Source organism: Canis lupus, chromosome 23, assembly GCF_048164855.1.
Source record: "Canis lupus baileyi chromosome 23, mCanLup2.hap1, whole genome shotgun sequence".
Taxonomy (NCBI): domain Eukaryota; kingdom Metazoa; phylum Chordata; class Mammalia; order Carnivora; family Canidae; genus Canis; species Canis lupus.
This window is the reverse complement of record NC_132860.1, coordinates 18,456,812-18,482,406: the sequence shown is the minus strand read 5'-3', so window position 1 is coordinate 18,482,406 and position 25,595 is coordinate 18,456,812. Positions and strand designations below refer to the sequence as shown.

Below are 25,595 nucleotides of genomic sequence, written 5' to 3'. Positions count from 1 at the left end.
AGGGACTACCATATGCCAACCACTTTACATTTGATACTGTGTAGTAAGTTACAAAACAAAGCTCTGTTTTATAAATTACAAAACAAAGCTCAGAGAGATTCACTAATTTGCCCAAGGATATGCAGCAAGTAAGAGACTGCTGAAGGACTAGCAGCAATGGAAGAAAGGAGAACCTCAAAGCCTTGTGTCCAGAGGACCCTGAGAGAAACACTGAGGCAATTAGGCTATGCCTGGGCTCCTTCACTTTCCAGGGGCCCTGACACAGAGACTTTGTCAGACAAGCACACAGAGGGGAAGATTTCACTTTATTGTTACATCAATCTCACAAATAAACCCAACACAGCCAGAAACACTGAGCAGGTAAAAGTGCCAATGTGGAGGCCTGGCAACAGAAGGAGGAAAGAATCCAGTTCATTTCCCCCATGTCTCCAGCCTGGAAAGATATTTCTATTACACAAGAGTCAGGGCAGCTGACACAATAAGCAATCCATTCCACAGACACTTTGAGCTAAAGAATAGAAAATCTTACCAGGTGGGGTCTGTGCAGGGCAAGGATATAGAAAAGTCAGAAAACATTTGTTCCTCATATAACTCAGGCATAGACATACCAAATAACAAAAACAATAGTTTTCAAACTTCCTGTATTTGAGAGGGACCTCTAATAAGGAATGAGAAGGGTACTAGTTCTATAGGATTACTCCCTGCAACTGCCGGTCTTCAGAACTCTGACCTGGGTAGATACTTTCTTCCCATATCCTGAATCAGAGGTGCCAGAGAGAATTTCCTAGGATTCTGGGAAGAACTAACCTTACTTTTCACCTTGCCAGTCCCCATAAAGTGGATCAGGTACTCCCTCATGAATATCAAGGAGATATGGGCTATCAGAATAATCAACTTGGCAGCATTTAAAGACTAATGAAGCATAAGACTTCCCAGAGTGGTATTTAGACATTTTTAATTACCTCTATAAAGCCTGGGGTTTAAAGTACAATTATTTGGTTAGTGAATTCAAATGATTTGACTATACTGAATGAGATTATGATACCCTAAGCTCATATCACCCCAACTGTTTCTATTCCAAAACTGGAAAATCACTGGCTGATTCACAGAGGCCAGAAAGATCACTAAAGGCCACCTGATCATCTCTCTGACACCATATAATCCTGAACTCAAAGGGCCAGAATTAGTTACACCTTTCCAACACCGTAGAATTCCTGGCCTCACTTGGTCTAGACGGAATCCAAATAAGGATAAACTAGGCCAAGGAACTTCCAAGATGCCTCACTCGTGGCCAAGAGGCAAGGCTTGGAGTTTTCAACCTGGGGAAAAAGGGGTGAAGTATTTCAACTCAGTCTTAGGATAAAGAGCAGGCCAAAGTGGTGCCATAATAAGTAGAGCAGGAGAGTGGAGAGGCCTCAATGGAAAGGCACACGCTCCCAGGAAAAACTGGGGTGAATTTGGAGGGGGCACTAAAGGCTGATAAGCTGGGGTCACCCCTGCTGAAGTTCAGACATGGCCTTCCCTGTTGTGTCTGTGCTTAGTTTTCCATCTTGCTTCTACTATAGAGGCTGGTAGGGAGTCTGGGGGTGACCTCAGGCTATGGTATGGTTGTTTAGCTGTTCAAATGAGGGTTACCAAGTTCCTAGGAGCTTCTGTAAGTCTAAAAACATTCAGAGTTCCAAAGAGTTGTTTGATAGAGGCAGTAACTGAACACCACTTGATGAGATTGTTGGTGGGACCTGGCAAAATTCAAAGTGGGATGGATTAAACACTCTGGAAACTACTGCTATGAGCCAAGGGTAGACTTAAAATCTCTTAAAAATATATTCACAGCTGATTATTTTTCTGACTTCTCCCTGTACTTCTACAACCAAATTGAAGGGGAGATTTCATTACAGGTATCTGCATCCCAAACCTGACACCCCAAATAAAAAAGCTTTAAGAAACCCCTATGATCTCTAACATTTTGAGAACGGTCAGCAGACATTGGGCAGCCAGAAAAAGTGATCCTTAACACTGTCAGCTCCTGCCCTGCTTCTTTCTTTGAAGTAGAACAAGGCTGAAGAGTTTCCCAACCCTCAGTTCCCTGTCTGGAAATTCCTTTCCTGACTTCCACCACAGAAAGGTTTCCATAAGAGGGACTTCCCACCAATGGGATTCTACACAGTACTTCCTTCTATTCTGGATCTGCTTGGATTTTTTTCATCTCCTTTCCCTATTCCTATCCTTATCCCAGCTACTTGAGTCCATGGCAGACAAATAACAGGCTGGGCAGAAATAGTGAATAGATCTTAGGGTATTAATATCTAGGAGTCATCCTCAGGTTATTTACCAAAGCCTTCAATTCCATCTCAGAAAGTGATTAATGTTCTTTCGTCTCTGGTTCCTTCCCTCTTCTCCCCTTCAAGAAGTTCAAGGTGAGAGGCCGTCTCATTCATTTTTGTACCCTCAGCTTTTAGGTGCCAAAATAAAGTCCTAAATATGACAATTTAGGGCAGAGACTTTTAGTGGACTTAGCACACAGGAGGGAGGGCTACCCAGATCCTCCTGGCATCCATCTCCGAAGCAGATTCCTCCCCTACCTTGCTTTTTATAAACCCTCACTTCTTCACCTTTCTCTCAAGGCCTGATGTCAAAAGCAGCAGCATGGGAGAATGAATATAGCCTTGGCTTGTCGAGTCTGAGTTCTAGGTTCCTCTGCCACTGACTTAGTATTAACAGCTTAGAAATTCACTTGCCTCTCTGGACCTATAAATGAAGGAGCTGGACTAGATGATCTCTCTGGGCTCTTTCAGATAAATTTATTCTTGAGAAATCAATGAATTAATTAGAAGAAATTCCAATTCTGAGACATAGGTATCTCGCACCTCTTTGAAACAGTTGAAAGGAGGTAAAGGTCAGGTTCCTGTTTATTATACGTTTTAGCTATAGGAAAAGAAGCAAGTCTATCTATGGAGAAACAGAACCTGGCAGCCCCTATATTTGACTAATAAAAGCAAATTCCTGAAGAAGCAGAAAAGTAGGCCACAAGTGAGACCTGGCAGTGTCAAAAGGTCTATAAATTAAGTGATCAGAGGAGTAAAAAACAATGGCTATAACCAGATAAGATCTCTAAGCATGGACTAAAGTCTAGAGAGGTCTGGGTGGGAAGGAGTTCCTGGAGCTTTTATTAGAGGGAAGGACTTGGTCCACAGCAAGTTGCTACTGCATTTGGTTCAAACCCAGTTTTCTCAATCTGTCAACCTGGTATGTGTGCATACGTGCAGACATGCTGCAGTCTGTAGTTATGCTTCTGAAGTGCTGAAATGAGAAAGAAATAGAAGAAATGATACCAAATTCAAAGAAATTAGGTTGAAGGTAAGTACGATTTTAGTTTAAAAGCTACTTATTTCCCCCACCACTCTGTGCAGTATCATCACTACTTACTAGAATGTGGGCTAGAGAGTTTTATAGGGTGGTGAACTCTAGGGGTTGGGGATGGTGTACTTGTGGTAAGACCGAAGGACAAAGTAATCCAATATCCTACATGAATACCCCTCTACTTAATGACAAATGGATTTTACTGGACCTGACCTTGTCTTCAAGGGTACTTACTTGTCTTCATTCAAGGAAACTGTCTCCACAAAAGGGATTTCTTCTTTGTCTGTCTTCCCCATGATCAGCCGGTGCTTATCCAAATTTATGATGCACTAAAAACAAAGGAGAATCACTGGTCACTGTCAGTGATCCCACTGTCAATGGCAAAAGGACCCCTGTCTCAGAGAGTAAGTATCAAAGAGAAAGTAGAATCAATCCTACCTTAAGGGATCGGAGAGTCTGGAGACCAAGGGATATATTTTTCTCATTGTCCTCTAAAAAAAAAAATTAAGATTCATCTATTCCTATGCTGGTTTAGAAGTCAGCCTTATCACTGTTGGTTTCTATCTAATCTTCCTTCCATCCATCCAATAAACATCTGCTGAACATCTACTATATTAAGTAATTTTCCCGTTCCCAGATCATTACGGTTAAAAGGTAATAGAGCCAAGATTCAAACCTAGGACAAAACCCAGAATTTAGAGTAGTCTAGAGTAGAGTACATAAGGGAAAATATAGGAGATGGTGGGAAGTTATCAAGTGATTTATGGCAAAGAAGTAAGGGGATCTTGCCCTCTATTTCCAGCAAGTACAGGGAAAGCTCTTAGGAGCCACCTTCACTGGCACACAAAAATGTTTGTTTCTTACCCCTTACACGTTTTATACATATATATACTGAATCACAACTCCTTTTTCTTAGTAATTCTCAACATGTCTTGAATCTGGTACTTTGGAGAATAAAAATTGGGACAAGTCTATAGTACAGAAAAATGGAAACCTGGGATTTTGAAGTCAATATTTACAGGCATGAGATCTTATGAAGGTTTGGTGGAAATGGGGAGGGGGATTTACAATAGGGGTCCATAGGTCTAGTTCTCAATTCTACTCACCAACCACAGCTGCTGGACAGTCCAGGCGGAGGGAGCCCAGTGTGATCACCAGGTGCTCAATCTGGCCCACTACTTTCAGATGCCGGGGTAGAGAAAGCTTCTCTCCTTCATGTTTGTGAGATCTGACATGCTCCTTGAGTCTGCACCAGAGAGGGAGATATTAGAATCCCCTTGGCAGAGGCTTCTGATGGAATCTGGCAATGTCCACCTTATGACCCCCATTTGGACTTTTCCATGGATTTCCTGGGATTAATTTACCAAAAAAAGTGCTAAGTAGCCTATACTTCTTGTTTCAGAACTTTGTCCTACATATGCCAGGGGATTCTTTTTTTTAAAGGAAAGATTCAGTTCCTATTCTCAAAAAGCTATGTCACTATCTGTACTGGTGAAAAATGAAAGTCAATACACTCAGAAAATCCTATTCTGCATCCTAACATCCCCACCTATATGCAAGGCAATTTAGTTAACATGTCCTTTTAATCATGTGTGGGTAAGGGAACTCAGAAAGGGCAGGGGTTTGTCCTAATTTTAGAAGATGCTTTTGTTTGGTGTCTAATTTTCTCTTTGCCTTTTCTGTTTCAGTTTATCCTCATCAGTTAGTCTTTGGCTATAAGGTTAGTGGAGGCTGGCACTTATTTGGTAAATGCATCAAGATATTGACATTGACATCAGCAAGGAAGATCATGGAGAAAAGTCCTAATTAATTTAACTTGTCTCTGCAGGGGAGGAAGGAAAGGAACAGTACCCAGGTTTCACACAGTTATATAAGCTGATTGGAACAGCCAGCACCCAAGCTATCATGGGTTGGTGAATTAAAAACTTAATTACGGACTTTCTGTGCCAATACTTCTGCTTTACTCCATTTCCTCTCTTTTGGTGTGATAGCTCATCCAAAAGAAAAATAATTGCAGTTTTACAGATGGTTATTAATTCCTTTGGAATCATGCACGCTGCTGCCTAATTATGCACCAGGACATTATTAGTCTTTCTGGAACCATCACGTTGCACTATATCTCATCTCTTCACCACATAAGAAAGCTCAGGAATTTTTCCTACAAGAGCACTTGTGTCCTAGACTCCTCCCACCAGCCTAAATAGCAGTGTACAAAACCCAAAGAGCCAGCCTCAAAGAGTCACAGTGGTGGTGAGGGGTGAGGACAGGGTAGAAACAAGAAGGAACAGATCAGGCGGCAGAGATCACTAATTATATAAACTGAGCCTTGTTCAAGTCCTACCTAAGAGTATGAACATCTTGAAAGCAGCTTAGAATGAACCATTACATCTACCCTAGTGATTATTTCAATACAGAGATTAAGCTAGGGAATGATTTGTTGTTCTTAGGCCTAGAAGAGTGGAAAAGGACATTCGGTTGATCTTTCTAGTTCTGAGCTAGACCCTAGAGCCCATCTGGTACTTAGAAGGGAAGAAAAGGAAGAAGACATAAAAGTACCAATTGACTGAAAAAAAGAAAGATACAAAATAGGCTTTCTCTGATGAAAAGAAGAAGAACCCAATTCTAACTGTTAAACAACCAAAGACATTTAATATATGAGGTATCTGCTGCACACCCAATCCCCCGCAGGGGCGGCAGTAATATTTGTTTTTACATGTTCTTTTAGAGAGGAAAGGCACTAAGAAACTATTAGTTGGGACACTTGGGTGGCTCAGCGGTTGAACATCTGCTTTTGGCTCAGGGAGTGATCCTGGAGTTCCGGGATCGAGTCCCACATCGGGTTCCCTGCATGGGGCCTGCTTCTCCCTCTGCCTATATCTCTGCCTCTCTGTGTGTGTGTGTGTTTCTCATGAATAAATAAATAAAATCTTTTAAAAGAAAAAAAAAAAACTATTAGTTAATCACGCCTCCAATGGCTCAGGCCCAGCAGCAATAGCCGTCCTATTCTAAGTTCTGACTGACGCTTCTTGGGGTAGGCAGTATGGCCTCCAGAAGGATCCTGAACTAAGACAAACCATGTCCCTGCTTTTACTCATCTGAAGTATACCAACAAGACTGCTCCTTCTAATTTGTTATCTTTGCAGGGCACATATCAGGATCAGGGCTTGGCTAACAATGAGCCAAGGATCTCACATTCTCTCATTCCAGAGCCCAAAGGTCTTTGTTCAGAACTTAATAGGTGGGAGTTAATGGAAAACCTAATGCTTCCCTCATTCCCTGATTTCTCCCAGGTGCCTGAAAACCTACCATCTCCTCCCCAACTAAGGACTAATTCCAGCTGATATGTGAACTCTACATTCTTCTCTTGGAGATTTGTTAGAGACTCTCACCATCTCTAACCTCAAAAATAGATCCAGACAAAGAATGCATTAGCATCTGACTCTCACCTAGCACAAGTGGCTACTTACCCCAGTCTATCCACACAGGCTGAAGAGATGAGATTATATTGACAGCCTGTGTCAACCAAGGCTTTCACATCCTTTCCAGCACACTGTGGAAAGAAACATAATGTTCAGCAGGAACCAGAGAAGCAAAAGGGAAGGGAGCAAGCAGCAGATGTCATACGAAAGGCTGGGCTGGAGAGCATCTCACAATTATGGGTTGATAATGTCTAATCTTTAAACACTGCTGAGTCTCCTTTTAGGAGCCTTTCTCCTGCTGAATCTAGAGTGGACAGAGGATTCCAAAGGACTTCGGCTGTTTAATTCTATATACCAAGTAGCTCTTAATCGTGTGTGTGTGTGTGTGTGTGTGTGTGTGTGTGTGTGTATCAAACATCCTTTTGCAAATCTGATGAAAGCTTTGGTCCTTTTTCCCATAAAAGTGTACATGCATAAAAATATTACATATACTTCCTGTAAAACTCACTTATGAATTCTATGATAAGACCCATGCTCTATATACTTTGGAGGAGAGAGCCCCACTATGGGAATCACAGTGGGCCCAAATCCTACTTTCCAGAAAACCCTGGAAAAACTATTCTCAGAACATTACCTGGCAAGAAACCAAAATCATGTCATCATCATCAGACTTCTTTAGTCCCTCAGACTTAGCCTGATTCAGTTTGTTGGTCTTGGAGGCCCAAGGCACACGACTGCTTCGAAGTTTAGACAGGTTGGTTTCCATGAGGCGCCTCTGCAGAATGTTATGAGGTTGCTTGAGGAATAGAAATCAGAAGATTCTTAGTGACAAGTCATTTCCCCTTTTTCCCATTGTTCCCCAGGTACCACAGAAATAATGAAGAAGCCTCATATAACTGAGCTCTACCTTTGCTTTTTATTTATTCTTACTTTAAGCAGAGACTTCATTGGAATTACCAGAGCAGGTACTATAAATGAATTTGTAGTAGGCTACCCTGAATGAATGAAAGAGCAAGGTGGGACACTGGAAAATGTGGTTAGGGACAGTGAATATAGCTAAAGAGAACTGAGGAACCCTTGGGATTTGGATTACCTTGACCTGCTATCTCTCCTCCACTTACAAGGGCATTTCAGGAGAAAAATGACCCTGTGAAATAAATGTATCCTCCCAGGTAACTTACAGAAGTGGCAGTTCATTCTCACAGACCAAAGAAACCTACCCAGTACTGGCTATCAGAAGCTCTGCCCACTTCTATTTCAAGTCTCACTCCCTTACAGTCTCATCTTTTGGACCTAGTCTGCATATACCTTGGTGGCCTGACTCTCCTGTGGACTGAGTAACCCATGGGGTGGCTGGGGTGGGAAGAGAGGAATTCATACCTGCTGAGCAATCCTCTCAGGAGACACACTTTGGAACCTGAAGAACCCACAGGAATAATCCTTCCTAACATCCTCTGGACCTCAAGAAGCATAATGCAACTCTTATTATCCATTCTTCTTCTCTCCAGTGGGCCAAAAAGTGGGAATATAAAAGGGGCAGAGACTGACCAAGAAACAGGAGGCTTAATTAGATTTTAAATCTATGCCAGGATACCTAATGTTAGGAGGCAGAATGAAGAATGTGAACTCAAGTCTGCTCTTTGACAGAACTTAGAGGAGAGTTCATAGGGCAAGCCATATCCATGCTCTGCTTTTTCTATGCAAAGTGGCTTCCAGAAAATATAAGTTACTTCATGATAAGGACTTATTTGACCTGAGGAATTTCTATACAGAAGCATCTTATTCTCAATTTACAGTAATACTTAAAATCTCTCAAAGAAAAGACTCCAAGTTTCTATGTAACACATACCAGATGCCTCTTAATTTTAGAGGTGGGGGGGCGAAAATCACTCTTAGAAGTTCAGAGCCTAGAATTTTCCTAGGAAAGGGTCAGAACTAGTTAAGGTCTTCATTATCTACCACCTTACAATTTCTGAGGCAGAATGGAGTCAGAGCCATGACTCACTCTAACCCTGGTGAGGTGAAGAAATGGATTCCCAAAATACACAGATTCTTGGCAAAGCAGATTCTAAATTAGTATCCTTGGGAAAAGGGGAGAGAGAGAGGCACTTAAAAGAAAATGAGAGCTTCTTAACTTGATAAGGAGCTAGAGGAAGTGCTAACTCTGTCAGATTTCCTGGGAGAATGCTTTGCTCCTCAAAAGAAACAGAAATTCTTCATTCTTATCTCCCTTACTAATAAGCCTGGATTCCTAGCTCAAGTCATATTAAAGCAGGGTGTTTGCTTCTGTCAAGGCCATACTCAGCAGAACCAACTGAATTTGTAGAACTGTAAGCTGAATTTGTAGAACTGTAGATTGGAAGAGACTTCAAAAACAAATAAATAAAAGCCCTCTTCACTGAAAATTTGGATTTTTCTTCTATATCAGTTTTGCTGAAATGGCTTTACCTCACTACTCTTAATCTTTCAAAAGAGTCTAATCATCACTGGACAGATGAGGCACATGAGGAAAAATCTGAAATTGTTTTCCTTGAAGTCATCTCCCTTCTGAATTTTCCTCCTTCTCTACTGAACCCCTCCTTGGGCTATAAAACATACTCAAAGAAAATATAAAAATATATTGGGGAGAAAACGCCACGTAACCTCAGACCTTGCCTCCTCAACTCTTCAGCCTGCTCTAATCATATCCTTGTCTTAAATGGTCTATTTTTTTTAAAAAGCCAAAAACTTCCTGATATCCTGTATTTTCTTCATTGAGATTACTTCTGATCCCACAACATCAATAAAAATCTAATTTCCAAATCTGGTAGCTATTTTTCAGCCTTCATTTTCCTTGACCTCTCTAGGGCATTTGACCCTGCTGCTGACAATTCCTTTATTTGCTCTTTTCTTTAGTAACCAAAAAAGTTTCAAACATAATACATGCTCAGTGAAAAGATTCAAATATCACTGAAGTATACAAAATCAAATGGGAAAGCTTCCCAACTTCTTAACCTTTTTTCAGTCCCACTCCCTACAAATAACCACCATTAAATTTAGAAGTATATCCTTCCAAAAATATTAGTATATTTGTAAACATACACAAAAATAGAATCATACTATAACACTGTTCCAAAACTTTCTATTTTTGTTTAATATATGAAAGACATTTTTCTATGTCAGTACATAAAATTCTTTATTTTCACAACTAAAAGTATTCATAGTATAGTTCAGGAGCTGAAAATTCACAGCCAATAAACCCATATGAACCCCAGAATATTCTTCTTTGGTCATTTTATTATGCCTACATGTTTTAAATGACAGTGTAAATGCATATTTACCTCTTCTCCCAACCAAAATTTCACTAAAATCATGGTCAAGGAATAAGAAAGGCCTAAACATAGAAGAACAAAAGAACAATAAAGGGAACAACAATAACAAAAAAGGAGAGACCAAATTTTGGAATCTGAGCAGAAAGAAAAATGGTAACTGACCTAAGAGTAAAGAAAGCTAAGTACTTCACACCATTCTACTTCACACTATGCTAGAGCAGTAAAGACTGCCAGTTTTTCACCAAAATCCATGTTCTCCTATTCTTTTTGTATTCTAGATTTCTAGACTATGTTTCCCAGCCTTCTTTACAGTTAGGCATGGCCAGAGGACTGAGTTGTAACAAACAGAATAAGAGGAGAAGTGACATATATCACTTCTAGACCTGTCCCATAAAAATGTTCTGTGCACACTCCATTCTTTTCCTCTTCCGACTGGTTAGAATGGAGATGAGCCTTAGGGTAACCTTCTTGGAGGTCACATGTTGAAGACAGAAGAGCCATTGTCAGCCTAGCTCCCTAAGTGACTACATGAAAGAGGGCTGTTTCGCTGACTGTTACTTAAGAAAAAACTATTATGTTTGAGCTATTATGTATTTTGGGGTCTAGCTACATACAAAAGTAGTTTTCCTATTCAAACTAAAACTCTGAAAAGGCTAAGAAGTTAGAGGTATTAGAACCTCTACAGTTAAAGGATGGGAAATAGATTATTATAAAGCCTGCATAAAACTCCCACTTGACCCAGACAACTAGGAAGTATGCCAAAAGTATTCTTTTTGAAATAGTAAATCAAAAGACTCTGGTTGGTTAATAGTTTGTCTAAGCTTAGAAATTATGTACTGTCGATTTCTAGAACAGCTAACGGTGAGGATGGAGTGCACACTAATCAAGAGCTGAAGGATATGGGTTTAAAGATCAAAAAAACCCACACAGAGCCTCATATAGTGAACGAAAAAGATCCACAACAAGATTTCACATCACTCTGAATTTCTGGAATATTATTAGTGGCACAGATTCCAAAAGTTTCCAAAGAGAAAAAGATGATGCAAATACAAAGGATTAGGAATCAGAATGGCATAGGACAATTTAATGGTAATAATGGAAGCTAAAAGACAATGAAATAATACTTTTTAAAAATCTGAGAGTGCATAATTTCTTAACCTAGCCAAACTGTAAATCAAGACTCAGGAAAGTTATTTCCCATGCATCCTCAAAAAGCTACTGAAGGATATGCTATGCTAAAGTGAGGGAATACAATGAACAAAGAAAAAATCATAGGGTCCAAGAATAAAGGATTCAATAGAGAGGAGAGGTAAAGGACATTTTGATATTGGCACTGAAAGAAAAGTCTAGAATATAGGATGTGTAGCAGGCCTTGAGAGCAACCAGTCCAAAATGAAAATGGAAAAAAAACAAAACAAACAAACAAAAAAAAAAACAAAATGAAAATGGAGGATGGAGGGCTCCAGGAAGGATGTCTCCAAGAAAAAGGAGATGGACCTGCTAGATCATCTACACTTGTAAGGTTATCGGAGGGAGACTTAAGTTTTACATAGAAAATAACTAGGCAATTATTAATTTAAAGAAAAATAAATATTTGTATAAGAAAGGAAATAGAGTACATTATTTGACCCAGCTGTGAATAATATGAACATAGTAATAACAACGTTAGCAGTAAATGTTGATTGGACCCCAAACAGTTACTTAACAATATTAGTATAATCGGAGAGAGGACATGATAAAGAGGTGTAAGAGAATTAAACCCTTACCTATCATAGTAGAAAATCAATAGATAATGGTAAAATCTGTAAGTCAAGAAATAGTAGTATCACCATTTACCTAGAATATATGGAGATCCCTAGAACAAGGAATAGTCTAATTTTTTAAAAGTTTTAAATTATATACATGTATTTTTTAATAAAAATAAACGTTAAATGAAAATATATACCTCATATATTAGGAAAGTATTCAGCCACAAGAAAAGCCAACTTAAAATGGCTTAAATGAAAGTGTATTTTTTTTTTATATAACAAGAAGCCTGGAGGTAGGCAGATGCTGGCAATAATTCAGTAGTTTAACAATTTATCCCCTCATGGTCATATGATGAATGCTCCAGCTCCAGGGATTATTACATCAACATCTGAGGAAGGAGGAAGGGACTATGAGCCATCTATCCCTTTTATCAGGAAAACAAAAGCTTTCCCAAAAATTCCCCAGTATTTTCCCTATATCTTTCTTGGTCAGAATTAGCATGGCCAGTCTTAACTAAAAGAGAGGTTGGGAGAGAATTCAGCTTTTCTAATCTCTAGAGAGAAGTCAGGCAGGTACAAAAGTGCTGAAAATGGCTGATGATTTAACTATCTAATAGTGTCAGCCAAATTGTGGAAAGACCAAAGTGTGTGTGTGTGTGTGTACACAATGTAACCTAGGCAGGTATAATGTAAGGACATCCTATAGCTACCTTGGCACCGGTTTTCTTACATCTGATCTACTTTCTGCATTTTGTTTTATTTTTTTCTTTTCAAGTTTTTATTTAAATTCTAGTTACTTAACATATATAGTAAAATTGATTTCAGGTGTAGAATTTAGTGATTCATCACTTACATGTAACACCCAGTGTTCATCACAACAGATGCCCTCCTTAATTCCCATCACCCATTTAGCCCACTACTTTCTGCATTTTATTTTTTTTTTTTAAAGATTTTATTTATTTATTCATGAGAGAGAGAGAGAGAGAGAGAGAGAGAGGCAGAGACACAGGCAGAGGGAGAAGCAGGCTTCATGCAGGAAGCCCGATGCGGGACTTGATCCTGGGTCTCCAGGATCAGGCCCTGGGTCGAAGGCGGTGCTAAACCACTGAGCAACCAGGGCTGCCCCTACTTTCTGCATTTTAAAGCACATCCTCTACAGACATCTGAGTTTGAAGTACAAATGTACCCCAATTTAACTATTTAACTACTAATAGACATTTAGATTGTTTCCACATGTCTGTTATTAGAAAGAATGCTACAATAAAACTAACTCAACACTCCATTTTTCTTGACATTCTCTTCCACTGGCTTCTAAAATCACCTTTCTGTCTATTCACCGTCTCTTTTACTGGTTCCTTTGCCTCTGCTCATTTCTTAAATCATCACTCTGTCTTTGGTCCTTTTCTCGTTGTACATATCCTTTCAAGGAAACCTTATCTACTTTCATTGCATAAATTACTATCTTTATGATGATGACTCTATCTTATGCCCAGACCTCACTTTTGAGTTTTAGAGACACATAGATCCAATTGCCACTTTGAACTTTCTACTTAGATATTCTACAGGTACTTTCTTTTTTTTTTTTTTCTACAGGTACTTTCAAACTTAACTTGTCCCACTGATCTTTCTCACAAAACCTGCAATTTCTCCCTTATTCCCTATCTTGGTGAGTGAAACTATGCCTCTTTAACACCTTATATTTCTCTCTCCATTTCTACTGTTATTGCTAAATTCAAGCAATCTCCTAAAAGATACCTTCATGGTCTCCTTACCCTACAGTGATTCTCTTGCCAGCTATATTGAACACAAAATCTTCAATTTAACATTTAAGATATTCCACTAAGTACCACTCATCCTCCTTCCCAATCTTATCTGTATCCCTCCATGAAGACTTTCTACCTTCAGCAAAATGACCAGTTGTCACATACTGCCTTGGGCAAATCACTAATCTTGCCAGGTATTACTTTCTCAAACTTTGCTTTCTTTATCAGTAATAAAATAAGTTTGAGCTCCAAAATCCTATTCACTTTTAACATTCTGGATCATTCCCTTTCCACCAACTTGTAAAATGTCACCACCACACACCCATTCATTCTTGTTTCTTCTAAAACGTAACTGGAATTGATCTACTTCTCCCCATCTTTACCTCCAGTCTGATTAAAGCCACCAACATGTTTTTCTTTTATACTACAGAAAAGTTTCAAAGTTTGTTAGACCTTAAAAATGCAATGTAACTTTAGTTGTCCTCATCCTCTAAGTTTTATTTTAAATAATGTACTTTTTTTTTAAAAATTGAGGACTAATTACATTATACACAGATTAAAGGTATATGACATGATTTCATATTTATATATACTGCAAAATGTTTACCACAATAAGTCTAGTTAACATCTATAACCCTACATCATTACAATTTTTTTCTTTTTTCTTATAATGAGGACTTTTAAAATCTACCTTCTTAGCGACTTTCAAACATGTACCATTTGTACCATTTGACCACCTTCATCTACTAGGCCCCCTGCCCTCCAGCAACCACCAATCTGTTCTCGGTATCTATGAACTTGGTTGTTGTTTGTTTTGTTTTTTAGATTCCACATATAAGTGAGATCATATGGTATTTGTCTTTGTCTGACTTATTTCACTTAGCATAATACCCTCATGGTCATCCATGTTGTCACATATGGCAAGATTTAATTCTTTTTTATGGCTGAATGTTATATATAATATATAATATATATATATAATATATATATATATCACATTTTCTTTGTCCATTCATCTACAGATGGACACCAAGGTTGCCTTCATATATATATATTTCTTGGCTCATCATTCCTTATCTGACCTGCAAAAAATTCCTAACTTGCCTTCTGCCTCTTCTTTCACCCTTCTCTAATTCATTCTCTACATAGCAACTAGGGTGAGTTTTTAAAAATATAGATTAGGTAATACATTTCCTTACTAAAAACCTTCAATGGCTTCCTATTTTTCTTTGGACAAAATTCAAACTTCTTACCGTGATCTATATGGTTCTACATCATCTGATCCCTGTCAATTTCTGCAACCTGCATCTATATACCATATACATGCCACACTCCCTTTACTCATCCACACCTCCTTGCTCAAAAACTCTTTCCCATTCCAATGCCTTTGCACTTGCTATTCCCTCTGTCTGAAATGTTCTCCCACTAACATTTCAAATAGTTAGCTTGCTCTCAACATGAGTCTCAGCTCAAATGTCAATTCATCAAAGATATCCTCCCTGCCTGTACTATTTGAAGTGAGTACCGCACTACTTTAATTATTAACATATCCCACAATTTCTTTCATAATAATTATAAGTTATTTTGCTTACTTATGTGTTTATTATTTCATTCCTCCACTATCCATTGTTAATTCCACAACGGCAGTGACCTTAATTGTCTTGATCACAGCTATATCCTTAGCTCTTGATATAATATGGAACGAACAAATCCCTACTCTTTACTTCTTCAAAAAGCCTTTCTTGATTAGTATCACCTAGTTCTTTCTTTCAGAATCCCTTTAATACTTACACATTATGCAATTTGTACTACTTACTTTCCCACTCCTTGACTATTGCTTTGTAAATTTACTTAAGTGGTTTATTTTTATGTTTATTGAAATATTGGCTTTCCAAGAATTGTCTTCTACTTTCCTGATGTCCTTCAAAATACACGTTAGTAATTAGCTAGAAAGTACTACAGGCTCTCTGGTAATCTTTTGGACATACTTCTCAAGTCATCCTCCTCAAAGGGATCTTGCTTTATGCTTTACCTCAACAAAGTAACTACTAACCTCAGCAGTCCCTAGTTCTCTACTGTTGCTGATATGTATAAACCCTAATCAGGGTTTAGGCATCTAAAATTTAGCAGCAAGCTCAAATGTGCTGCCTTCATTGTCATCAGGAGCTTCTTGAAGGAAATGGGTTCTGTGGGCAGTGCTGTATTCTGGGTAGAAACAGCTGAGTTTCCTCAATCTGGCACCCAATATGCTTAAATATCCCTTCTAATCAGGCTGTAGAGTGGGAAGAAAAGTGAGGTGAGAGGAAGTAGATTATACTGTGAGAATGCCACAAAATCATGATTTGAGCAAGAATTTCCAAGGCCTGTTTCTCAATCCCTTTGAGAACCTGAACCTAGACAGGATCAAACTAATGGAATTTTGTGGTCAAGAGAATAGACCAGACTAGAAAATAGGGAAATGACATAAGTCTACCTTCCTTGTAGCATTTACTCCCAGAGGAGAAATCCAGGTTTCTAGCTAGCAATAGAATAACAACTAGAACCACTTTGAAATAGGGGTTAGCAAATATAGTCCACTAGCCAAATCCAGCCTGATGTCTATTTTTAGAAATAAAGGTTTACTGAAACACAATGAACCCCACTCATTTACTGTCTATGGCTGCTTTTGCACTACAATAGCAGAGTCAAGTAGTTGAAAACGGAGACTGGGGATCCCTGGGTGGCGCAGCGGTTTAGCGCCTGCCTTTGGCCCGGGGCGCGATCCTGGAGACCCAGGATCAAATCCCACGTCGGGCTCCCGGTGCATGGAGCCTGCTCCTCCCTCTGCCTGTGTCTCTGCCTCTCTCTCTCTCTCTCTCTCTGTGTGACTATCATAAATAAATAAAAATTTAAAAAAATAAAAAAAAAAAAAATAAAATAAATGATGTATTAAAAAAAAAAAAAAAAAAAAAAGAAAACGGAGACTGTTTGGACTGAAAAGCTGAAAATAGTTACTATCTGGTCCTTTACAGAAAAAGTTTGCCAATCCTTGCTTAGAGTAGTGTTTAAAATATATGCTTTACAGAATTAGACCTAGAAATACAGAGAAGAAACTGATGGTTGCCAGGGGGAGGGGTTGGGAGGGGTGAGCAAAATGGGTGAAGGGAAATGGGAGATACAGGCTTCCAGTTATGGAAGAAATATGTCATGGGAACAAAAAGCAAAAAAAATGATATTGTAAAAAAAATGATATTGTAATAGTGTTATATGGTGACAGATGGTAGCTACACTTGTGGTGAGCATAGCATAACCTATAGAGAAGCTGAATCACTGTGTTGTACACCTGATACCAATGTAACAATAGTGTCAACTATGTTCATAAAAATTTTAAATTAAAAAAATAAAACTGTTGAGAGAAAAACTCCACCAACCTCAAAATATGTACCTGCCAAATTATCCTTCAAAAGTGAGAAAGACTGTCTCAGAAAAAACAAGAATTGAGTAAATTTGTTGCTAGTGATGTGCCTTGCAAGAAATATTACAGTTTTTTAGAGAGAAGGAAAATGATATGTCAGAAACTTGGATCTCTATAAAGACAGGAAGTCACTGTTAAAGTAATAACTAAAATAAAACCTTCCCTTTTTCTTATTCTTAATTAATGTAACAGACAATAGTTTTTTTCAAAATGATAATAGCAACAATATATTTGATTACATATGCTTTTATATAGTATATGCTGATATGCTCTTATGCATAGGTGAAATGAGATTAGTAACAGCAATGATACAAGAGATGGGAGAAAAGAATTAGGATTATTTTGTTATTATAAATTGTTGAGGAAGGTCATGGAAAAGACATGACTACTGGTTGACCCATGAGTTGGGACTGTACCATCCAAGGCTCTTATCCCTACCCCTGTCCTTGGAATGTGAATTCCATTTGCCTTTCCCACTCCTAGAGGTTGCTCCAAGAACACAGCCTTGAGATAGTGATTTGGTGTTGAGAACACCTGCAGGTATGCGTACATGAACTTAGTCAAGGCCTTCCAACAAGCTTTTAATATTTGATAGGCAGGTACAGGGATCTAGTCATCTTAGTGCTGCCTAAGACAAGCCTCGTATGTAAGTTCCTTTTGCTCATTAAACCTGCCACCTACCAAGAAAATAAAATATAAATAAATAATAAAATATATGCTTTAGAGTCAGGCAAAATTGAGTTCAAGTTAGTAAGAACTTTGTAGGGCATTTGTGTAGATTAAATGAGATGTCCACATGGAGCATTTAACACTGTGACAGGTATAGAGTAAGCACTCAAATGTTGGTAAGTGTATGTTTGTGAATATATGTATTTAAAATTCTCATGCTCAGCCTAAAATTGAAGCTGATTACCATTCACCTATTTTTTTCCCTAAAAGGGCATGAAATCATCCTATTCCGGTTTAGTCCTTATTTAAAGTTTATAGATAAACATGGACTCCTAATTGACTCTCAAGTCTAATATATATGTCTATCAGATCTTGAAAATCTAAGAGCACCAATACCTGTGCCTTCTCTTCTTTATTAGTTGAATATATAATGTGACCCATTCTACCCCATGGGAATACAGACAGGTTGTCTTTGGGTTTACAGCTGCTCAAAAACATATGAGGATCTATTTAAGGTAGTCTGTCATATTGCCCTAGACCTTCTGTGTGACCAAAGACCTGTTATTTCAAAGAGAAGAGCCTTACTCCTGGTTGTTATCTGCTTTGTAGATTGGTCTGAGGCAGTGGTTTCGCAGGTACCCATGGTAGACTGGATTTTTGTTAGGAAGGATCCACACATAGGCAGAGATTCAACCAGATAAACTGTAAAGTTCTTACTCTGAAGTTCTATAGGGCACACTCTGGCAGCAGCCTTTTCTCCATAACATCTAATAGTCAGTTGACTCACCTTGAAATGATGACACTGTAATCAAATATTGATCTCTATCACTAGTCACATCAGGCCAGAGTAATCACTTCTTCCACTGAACTCCTTTGGTGCTCATTGACTGTAACACCTTGACAACTAACATAGGCTTCCTGGTGGTGTTATTTATCTCCTTGCGGAACTCTCTTCTTGATTAACTAAGAGATAATCCCAACTTAACTCATTCAAAAATTCTTGATTCTTATTCCTTATCCCTAGTCTGCTCTTCCTGTAGTCTTATCCATTTCAGTAAATGACAACTTTATTCTTCCAGTTGCTAGGTCAAAAATCTTATGGTCATTTCTAACTACTCTTTCTTCCAGACCCTTAATCCAGTCTAGCAACTAAACTTGTCAGCTTTACCTTCAAAATATATCCAGGACCTGATCTGTCCTTGTCCCTTTCACTGCTATCACACTGCTCTGAGCCACCTTCATCTTTCACCTGAATTACTATACAACAGCTTCCTAATCAGTCTCCTTCCTTCTACTCTTGCCCTTCTTTAGCCTAATCCACAGAGTAGTCTGAGTGATCCTTTTAAAAAATAAGTCATGTCATGTTACCCCTCTGCACAAAGTCTTCTACTAGTTTCCCATAACAGATGAAAGGCCAAATATCTGTACAATGACCTATAAGGCTCTGAGTAGTCTGGCCTCCCACTAGTTCTCTGATATTATCTCCTATCACCCTCCCATTTGCTCATTTTGCTCTGGTCACAATGACCCTCTTACAGTTTTTCAATCACCTCAAACACACTGACACTTCAGGCCTTTACACTTTCTGTTCCTTTTGCCTAAAACATTCTTTCCCAAGGTATTTTGGTCTGATTTACTTCAGTATCTCCTAAAATGTAATCTTATCAGAGAGGCCTTCCCCGACCACCTTATATAAAGTACAAGGTTCCACTTCACCCTACACTGGCCATTGTGATCTCTATTTCTGTTACCCTGGTTCAACTTCTCCATAGCACCTATTGCTACTTGATATATTATATATTTACTTGTTTTTATTTTCTGCCTTCTTCCCTCACAACAATACAAGTTCCATTAGGACAGAAACTCCATTTTGGTTCACTATCATATCTTTAATGCCTAGAGTACTGACTGATATGTAATAAGTGCTCAATAAATATTCGTGGAATTAATTAATTAATCTATCCTGCTCTTCCCCTAATCTATATAAACTTCTTGTAGAAAGAAACTTTACTATATCTTCTTTGTGGTCTGAGCACCTAGCACCATGTCCTGAACACAGTAAGTGTTCAAATAATGTTTCCCATAATGAAGATACAATCTTGGCTCTGGAAATCTTCAGTTTGCCCCAGATCCTGGTACTACATTGGTATTTCACGGTCTTCTAAAGCTCCAAAGTTCTCTGATTCAAATCCTGTAGCATTATGGCTTGTGGCATTCTAAACAGGTAGATAAGATACTCAGAATATGTGGCTAGTCATATCATGGTCAGTTTCCTTTGCTGTGTTCCATTATCCTTGCTCCAGCCTCCATTCCTAATTCTAGTGAGTTTTTCTAAAGCATTTGGCTATAAGCAGAATTAATCATAAATAGGAAAGAAAAATACTCTCCCTGTTGCTGGACAACTAAGGATATGGCCTGATGGGTCACTAATATTATCAGATAGGAAAGACAGCATATATTACCCCATGACAGAACTGGTGGGTTTTTTTTTGTTTTGTTTTGTTTTTGTTTGTTTGTTTGTTTTGGGTGGGACTGTTTTAAAAATTAAGAAGTCCTTACCACAATGAAAAGAACACTTGCAAAACTGGTAGCTAAGACAAAAGAAATTACAAAAAGCAAAACTCCAAAAGCAGAGATTTTTTTCCTCTAGCTTCATCAACTTTTAAAAAAATAATAAATCACATAAAATATTACTCACTCATATCTCTGATTTTTGATTCTTAATCTCATACAGAAACAAACCATCACAAAATGAAATGATCAACAAAATAAGATAATCAGACATAAGAAATAAGATTAATATCCACACTAGACTTTGTAGCAGCTAACTACACACAAACAGGAATAAGACAAAGACACTTCCCTGGGGCCAAGAGAAGACCACATCTGATTACCCATGGGTGCTCTCTGAGAATCTAAAATAAAGTTGGCCGGCTAATATCAAATAGTGAATGGTGAATCAAATAGTGAAACAGCATGGTAAAAGGTAGATAATTCATAAAACCCAGGAATACAACTCTAATATAGGTCACTAGCGTGAGGAAAACAACCCAGTCTCCTCACTGGCATAAACCCCAGACTCAGTTAAAACTAATTTGTCTTTTCTTATTTCTGTACCATTAACAACAACAACAAACACCTAATTTGTCCTTTCCCCCCATCTCTCTCTGATTCTATCCCCTCCTTTTTCTTGTTCCTCCTCCATTTAGCTTGTACTATAGACCTATTCAATCAGTTTTGGCATCCTCAGAAATTCACTTAGGTGAGAGGTAACTGAGTCAACACTGGTCTATACTACCAGATGTATCCATAAAGTGAAGCAATAGGGTACTTATTAGGTTATTTCTTAGATTGTACTGAGGCAGCAAGATCAGTTCTAAGAGAGCTTAATCATGCTACCTCACCCCACTGCACACAGCTTTCCTTTCCCTACCTCAATCTGCCTTGGTTTCTGTGACCTGTTCTAGCTCTTCTGTGCAATCATTTGCACATTAAGGTGTGAGAACAGTGAGAGAGGGATATCAAGTTCATGGCAATGGTGGCAATGGAGGTGGGAAGAGAGAAAGTGTGAACCCTAATTCAGGGTCTCACAGTAAACTGTGGTGCATCATATCCATGGCAATAACTTGCTTAAGGATGTTTCCTCCTTCCAGCCTACTGCCTATGTTTTATGCTATCAGCTCCTTTGTGGCTCAACTGACACAGACTGGAGTCAGAAAAGCAGATGGAATTCTTCCTACACAGGATGAAGTAATACACAGAATGCTAAGCAGAAGGATGGAGCGGTAGTTCCTCAGGGCCAGGGAACTCTGACAGCCCAGGATAACCAAATGTCAATCATTTCTTAAATCCAGCATAAGGGGAAGAAAAACATTCCAGATTTTACTTCTTTTTCTAAATATTCTCTCTTTATTTGTTCCTGAGGTTTCTAGGAACTAGGATTATTTTGGCCTGAAGGCAAGAAGACTTAGACCTGGTTTGCTAAATGAATCTACACTGCTTTAACTTAAAAGAAGGGAAGAAAGAGAGTTATCTCTTTTCTTGGAATGCATTTCAGTCACTCACCACTCAGAGTGAGCATAAATTATATTGACTATCCTGTGGCTTTTGCAGAAAAACTACCTTTGAAAAAAACAGAGCAAAATAACTGGGTAGCCATCCCCTGCTCAAAAACAACTGAAATTATTTTTGTCACAATGGGTGAGGGCAAATCTGATATCAGTATCTCTGTGTTATTAGAGATACTAAGAAAAAGCAGCAGATTCAGAAGTTCTCCCTTCCATAGTCATCTGGGGCTTGAAATGGCAATTTCAGTGAACCAGGCCAACACTCTTCCTTTCCTGTCAAATTAAATATTCCCAAATCTCAAAAAGTACTGAAAAAATTATACAGAGCATCTACCTCATTTAAAAGACAATTAATGCTTCACAAGTTACTGCCCAGATGAATAAAGTGATTGTGAACTTCAAGGAAACAAGTAAACCACAAGAAAACTCCAGATAGGGGCACCTGTGTAGCTCAGGTGGTTAAGCAGCTAGCTGCCTCTTGATTTTGGCTCAGGTCATGATCTTGGTGTCCTGGAATCTAGTCTGTATTGAGCTCCACGCTCAGCAGGGAGTCTGGGTGAGGATTCTCTCTCTCCCTCTGCCCTCCCCCACCCCCTACTCCCCACTTGTGCGTGTGCGCATGCCTATACTCGCACTCTCTCTAGCAAATAAATAAATCTAAAAAGAAAAGAAAACTCCAGATAAAACCACAAAGTTAAACATATATTTGGCCCAGTACCACTACAGTGACTGAAGGATGAGAGTCAAATACAGTTCTTTAAACTAGTAACCCTGAATCATTCATCCCCTTTCTTGGAGAGGACAGCATAGTGTTTGCATCCAGACCTCCAGCCCTGGGGTTTCTCCTTCTTAAGGCGAACCCTCAAGAAACCTGCAAGAAAAAAAAGCCTGCGCCAGCTTCAGCTCTAGCTCCAGACGTTAGCTGGTCAGTGAGATGGAGCAGCCTGGCTTCCTCTCTCTAGCCACTCTATGTGGGTAGGAATAAGAGTAGGGGGAGAGATGAGAATGATAAAGAAATACTTGGGGTTCAAGAAACCTCCTTCACATTCGACCCTTTTTCTGCCCGCCCCCCGCCCCCCAGGATGGAAGGTTAAGATAGATAAGCCCAAAAATCAAACGGAGTAGATTTTGCATAGTGGGGAATGGATTTAACAAAATCATCTGGGTATGGTGACTGCCAAGAAGCCCCCCTTCCCACACCCATTAGGAGTCACCTCTGTCTGGGTCACCGGACCGGCCAAGCAGCCCAGCCAAGCGAGGCTCAATCATGCAATCACATTCAGTACTACGAGGAAGAATAACGGGAAGGAAAGCGACCAGAGGGCCGGAAGGCAGGACAGGGTCTCCTACACAAGAAGGGAGAGGCACGAAGGGGAGAGGCAGAGCGCAAGGCAGCGAGAGCTGGTGGAGCTACGACGGAATCCGAGGGAAAGTGAAGCAAGGAGATGCTGGCGGAGGGGAATCCGGACAGGAAGGGCGAGCCAGCGGGCAGCGGCGGAGGGGGCGGGCGCGGGGGCCCGGCCGGTGACTCAGTGAAAGCGGCCGAGGCCGGGCCCGGGGAGACCGCACGGCGCGAAGGTGACCGGCCGCCGCGCGCGGGCCTCCCGAGAGGGGCGCGGCCGCGGGGGCTCACCGTGTCCTTGGACGAGCCCAGCTTCTTGAGGCCGTCCAAGGGCAGCAGGTCGGCGGAGTCCTTATGAATGAACTGCACGGCCTGTTTCATCCGGCGCTGCTGCCGCAGCGACGCCGCCTCCCGCATGTCCGAATCCTTGCGGCCGCCCTCGCTGAGGAGCCCTGAGTAGAACATCGCTGAGGCGCCCGCGGCCCAGCGACCCCGGTCGCTCCCCGCTCCCCGGCCGCCCTCAGCCTCGAGCTCCTCCGGCGCCGCGAGAGCCGCGCGCCGAGCATTTTATAGCCGAGCGTGACGTCACGGGGAGCAGCCAGTGCGCGCGCGGAGGGGCGGGGCCAGCAAGCGCCCCCCCCGCCCCCCCCCCCCCCCCCCGGCGCGCCGCTCTCCCGCGTCCCGGGCGGACCCGGCTCTCCGCGCCACGTCGGTGAAGGGAAGGGCCCGCGAGGGGCGACGCGGGCCGGACCGACTCAGAGCGCCGAGGGCCGGCCAGGGCCGCTTTACCCAGCCTCCCTCCCCCGCTGTGGGTGCCCCGCATCCCCTGGAGCGGGATAGGGTGTTGGGGGCCCCACGGTGCGGCGGCCTCCCCCACGCCCGCCGCGCCGCTCCCGACTCGGCTCACCTGGCCACGCCGTGGCCGACCCGGGGATCACCGCCAGCTGAGCCATGCCCCAAATCCTTCCCTCCGCGCCCCTCCCGGAGTCCCGGCGTCTACAGCGCCCTTCAGAGTTGGGATGGCTCGGGACTTCTGCAACTTCAGGTCCGTCCCCACCCACCAGGCCACGTGACTGCGGGCCTGCTGGAGCTGGCTTTCCGGGGACCCCCCCCCACCGCCCTTGGCTCAGGGCACCCCCGCATCCTCACTTGGGAGCGGGGGCGCAGGGCCGGCTGGAAACCTGCGGGTCAGCCTAGGGCTGCGGAAGGCGACAGTCCCCCCTCTGCGACTGCACGGAGTGCGGCCCCACACCTGCTCTGCGGAACCCCTGACGGAAAAGCAAGGATGTCCCAGCCAACACGTAAGGGTCACCGTGGGGGAGGGTCTTTCACTCTCCTCTTCAGCTGGTTTCCAGGAGCAATGGGAACCGGGTTTTCTTTGAGTCCTCCCTACTCTGAAGCTATTCTTTTAAAAAATAATAATAATAAACGTTATTTTTTAAATTTTTAATTTTTTTTAAAAAGATTTTATTTATTTATTCATGAGAGACACACACAGGCAGAGGGAAAAGCAAGCTCCATGCAGGGAGCCGGACTGCATCAGGAACTCCAGGATCATGCCCCCGGCTGAAGGCTGGTGGGAAACCGCTGAGCCACCCAGGGATCCCTAAAATTTTAATTTAAATTAATTTAAAGTTAACATATAGTATATTACCAGTTTCAGGATTAGACTTTAGTGATTCGTCGGTTGTATAGAACACACAGTGCCCATTACATCAAGCGCTCTCCTTAATGCCCATCTTCCAGTTACCCCATCCCTCCACCCATCTCCCCTCCAGCAACCCTCAGTTTGTTTCCTACAGTTAAGAATCTCTCATGATTTGCTTCCCTCTCTGTTTTCATCTTATTTTATTTTTCCTTCCCTTCCTCTGTGTTCATGTTTTGTTTCTTAAGTTCCACATATGAGTGAAATCATGTGATATTTGTCTTTCTCTGACCTACTTATTTCACTTAGCATAATGCCCTCTAGTTCCATCCATGTCTTTGCAAATGGCAAGATTTCATTCTTTTTGATAGCTAAGTAATATTTCATTGTGTATATACACAACATCTTTTTTATCCACTCATCTGTGGATGGACAGCTGGGCTCTTTCCATATTTTGGCTGTTGTGGACATTGCTGCTATAAACATTTGGGTGCATGTGCCCCTTTGAATCACTATTTTTGTTTTCTTTGGATAAATACCTAGTAGTGCAATTGCTAGGTTTGGGATAGTTCTCTTTTCAACTATCTCCATACTGTTTTCCAGAGTGGCTGCACCAGTTTGCATGTAAGCCATTCTGATGGGTCCTTCAGGCTTCCTAGCTTCTGGCCCCTATGTTGTGACTTAATACAAACTGGGTTTCCATCCTAGAGACCACTAGCACTACCCTCTCCCACCTTGTGTCTCAGGAGGAGATATGAAGCAGAAAGATCAGTTCGCTGAAGAGAACCAACAAAAGTAACAATATTGACATTTACTG

At 40.8% G+C, this 25,595-nt stretch overlaps 1 protein-coding gene across 2 annotated transcripts; it reads right to left on the bottom strand.

Moving 5' to 3' along the window:
* Window positions 1-286: 286 nt before the first annotated feature.
* NRIP3 (nuclear receptor interacting protein 3) lies at window positions 287-24,182 on the bottom strand. Of its 2 annotated transcripts, XM_072794133.1 has the most exons (8): window positions 24,041-24,182; window positions 23,425-23,585; window positions 7,414-7,575; window positions 6,828-6,910; window positions 4,467-4,606; window positions 3,799-3,851; window positions 3,595-3,689; window positions 287-3,300 (listed from the first exon to the last, which is right to left on the bottom strand). In XM_072794133.1, the coding sequence occupies exons 1-8, from the start codon at window positions 24,084-24,086 to the stop codon at window positions 3,285-3,287; spliced, it is 756 nt and encodes a 251-aa protein (XP_072650234.1). In that variant the 5' UTR covers window positions 24,087-24,182; the 3' UTR covers window positions 287-3,284. The 2 variants fall into 2 exon arrangements, with proteins under 2 accessions (XP_072650234.1, XP_072650235.1); XM_072794134.1 differs by lacking the exon at window positions 24,041-24,182 and having other exon boundaries at window positions 23,425-23,676.
* Window positions 24,183-25,595: the final 1,413 nt, after the last annotated feature.

Bases quoted from the DNA above. Each gene is read 5' to 3' on its own strand.
- NRIP3 (XM_072794133.1), bottom strand. From the start codon at position 24,086: ATGGCTCAGCTGGCGGTGATCCCCGGGTCGGCCACGGCGTGGCCAG. The intron at 3,852-4,466 runs GTGAGTAGAATT...TTTTTTTTTTAG, and splicing joins CTGTCCAGCAGCTGTGGTTG to AGGACAATGAGAAAAATATA. The intron at 3,690-3,798 runs GTAGGATTGATT...CTTTGTTTTTAG, and splicing joins AGACTCTCCGATCCCTTAAG to TGCATCATAAATTTGGATAA.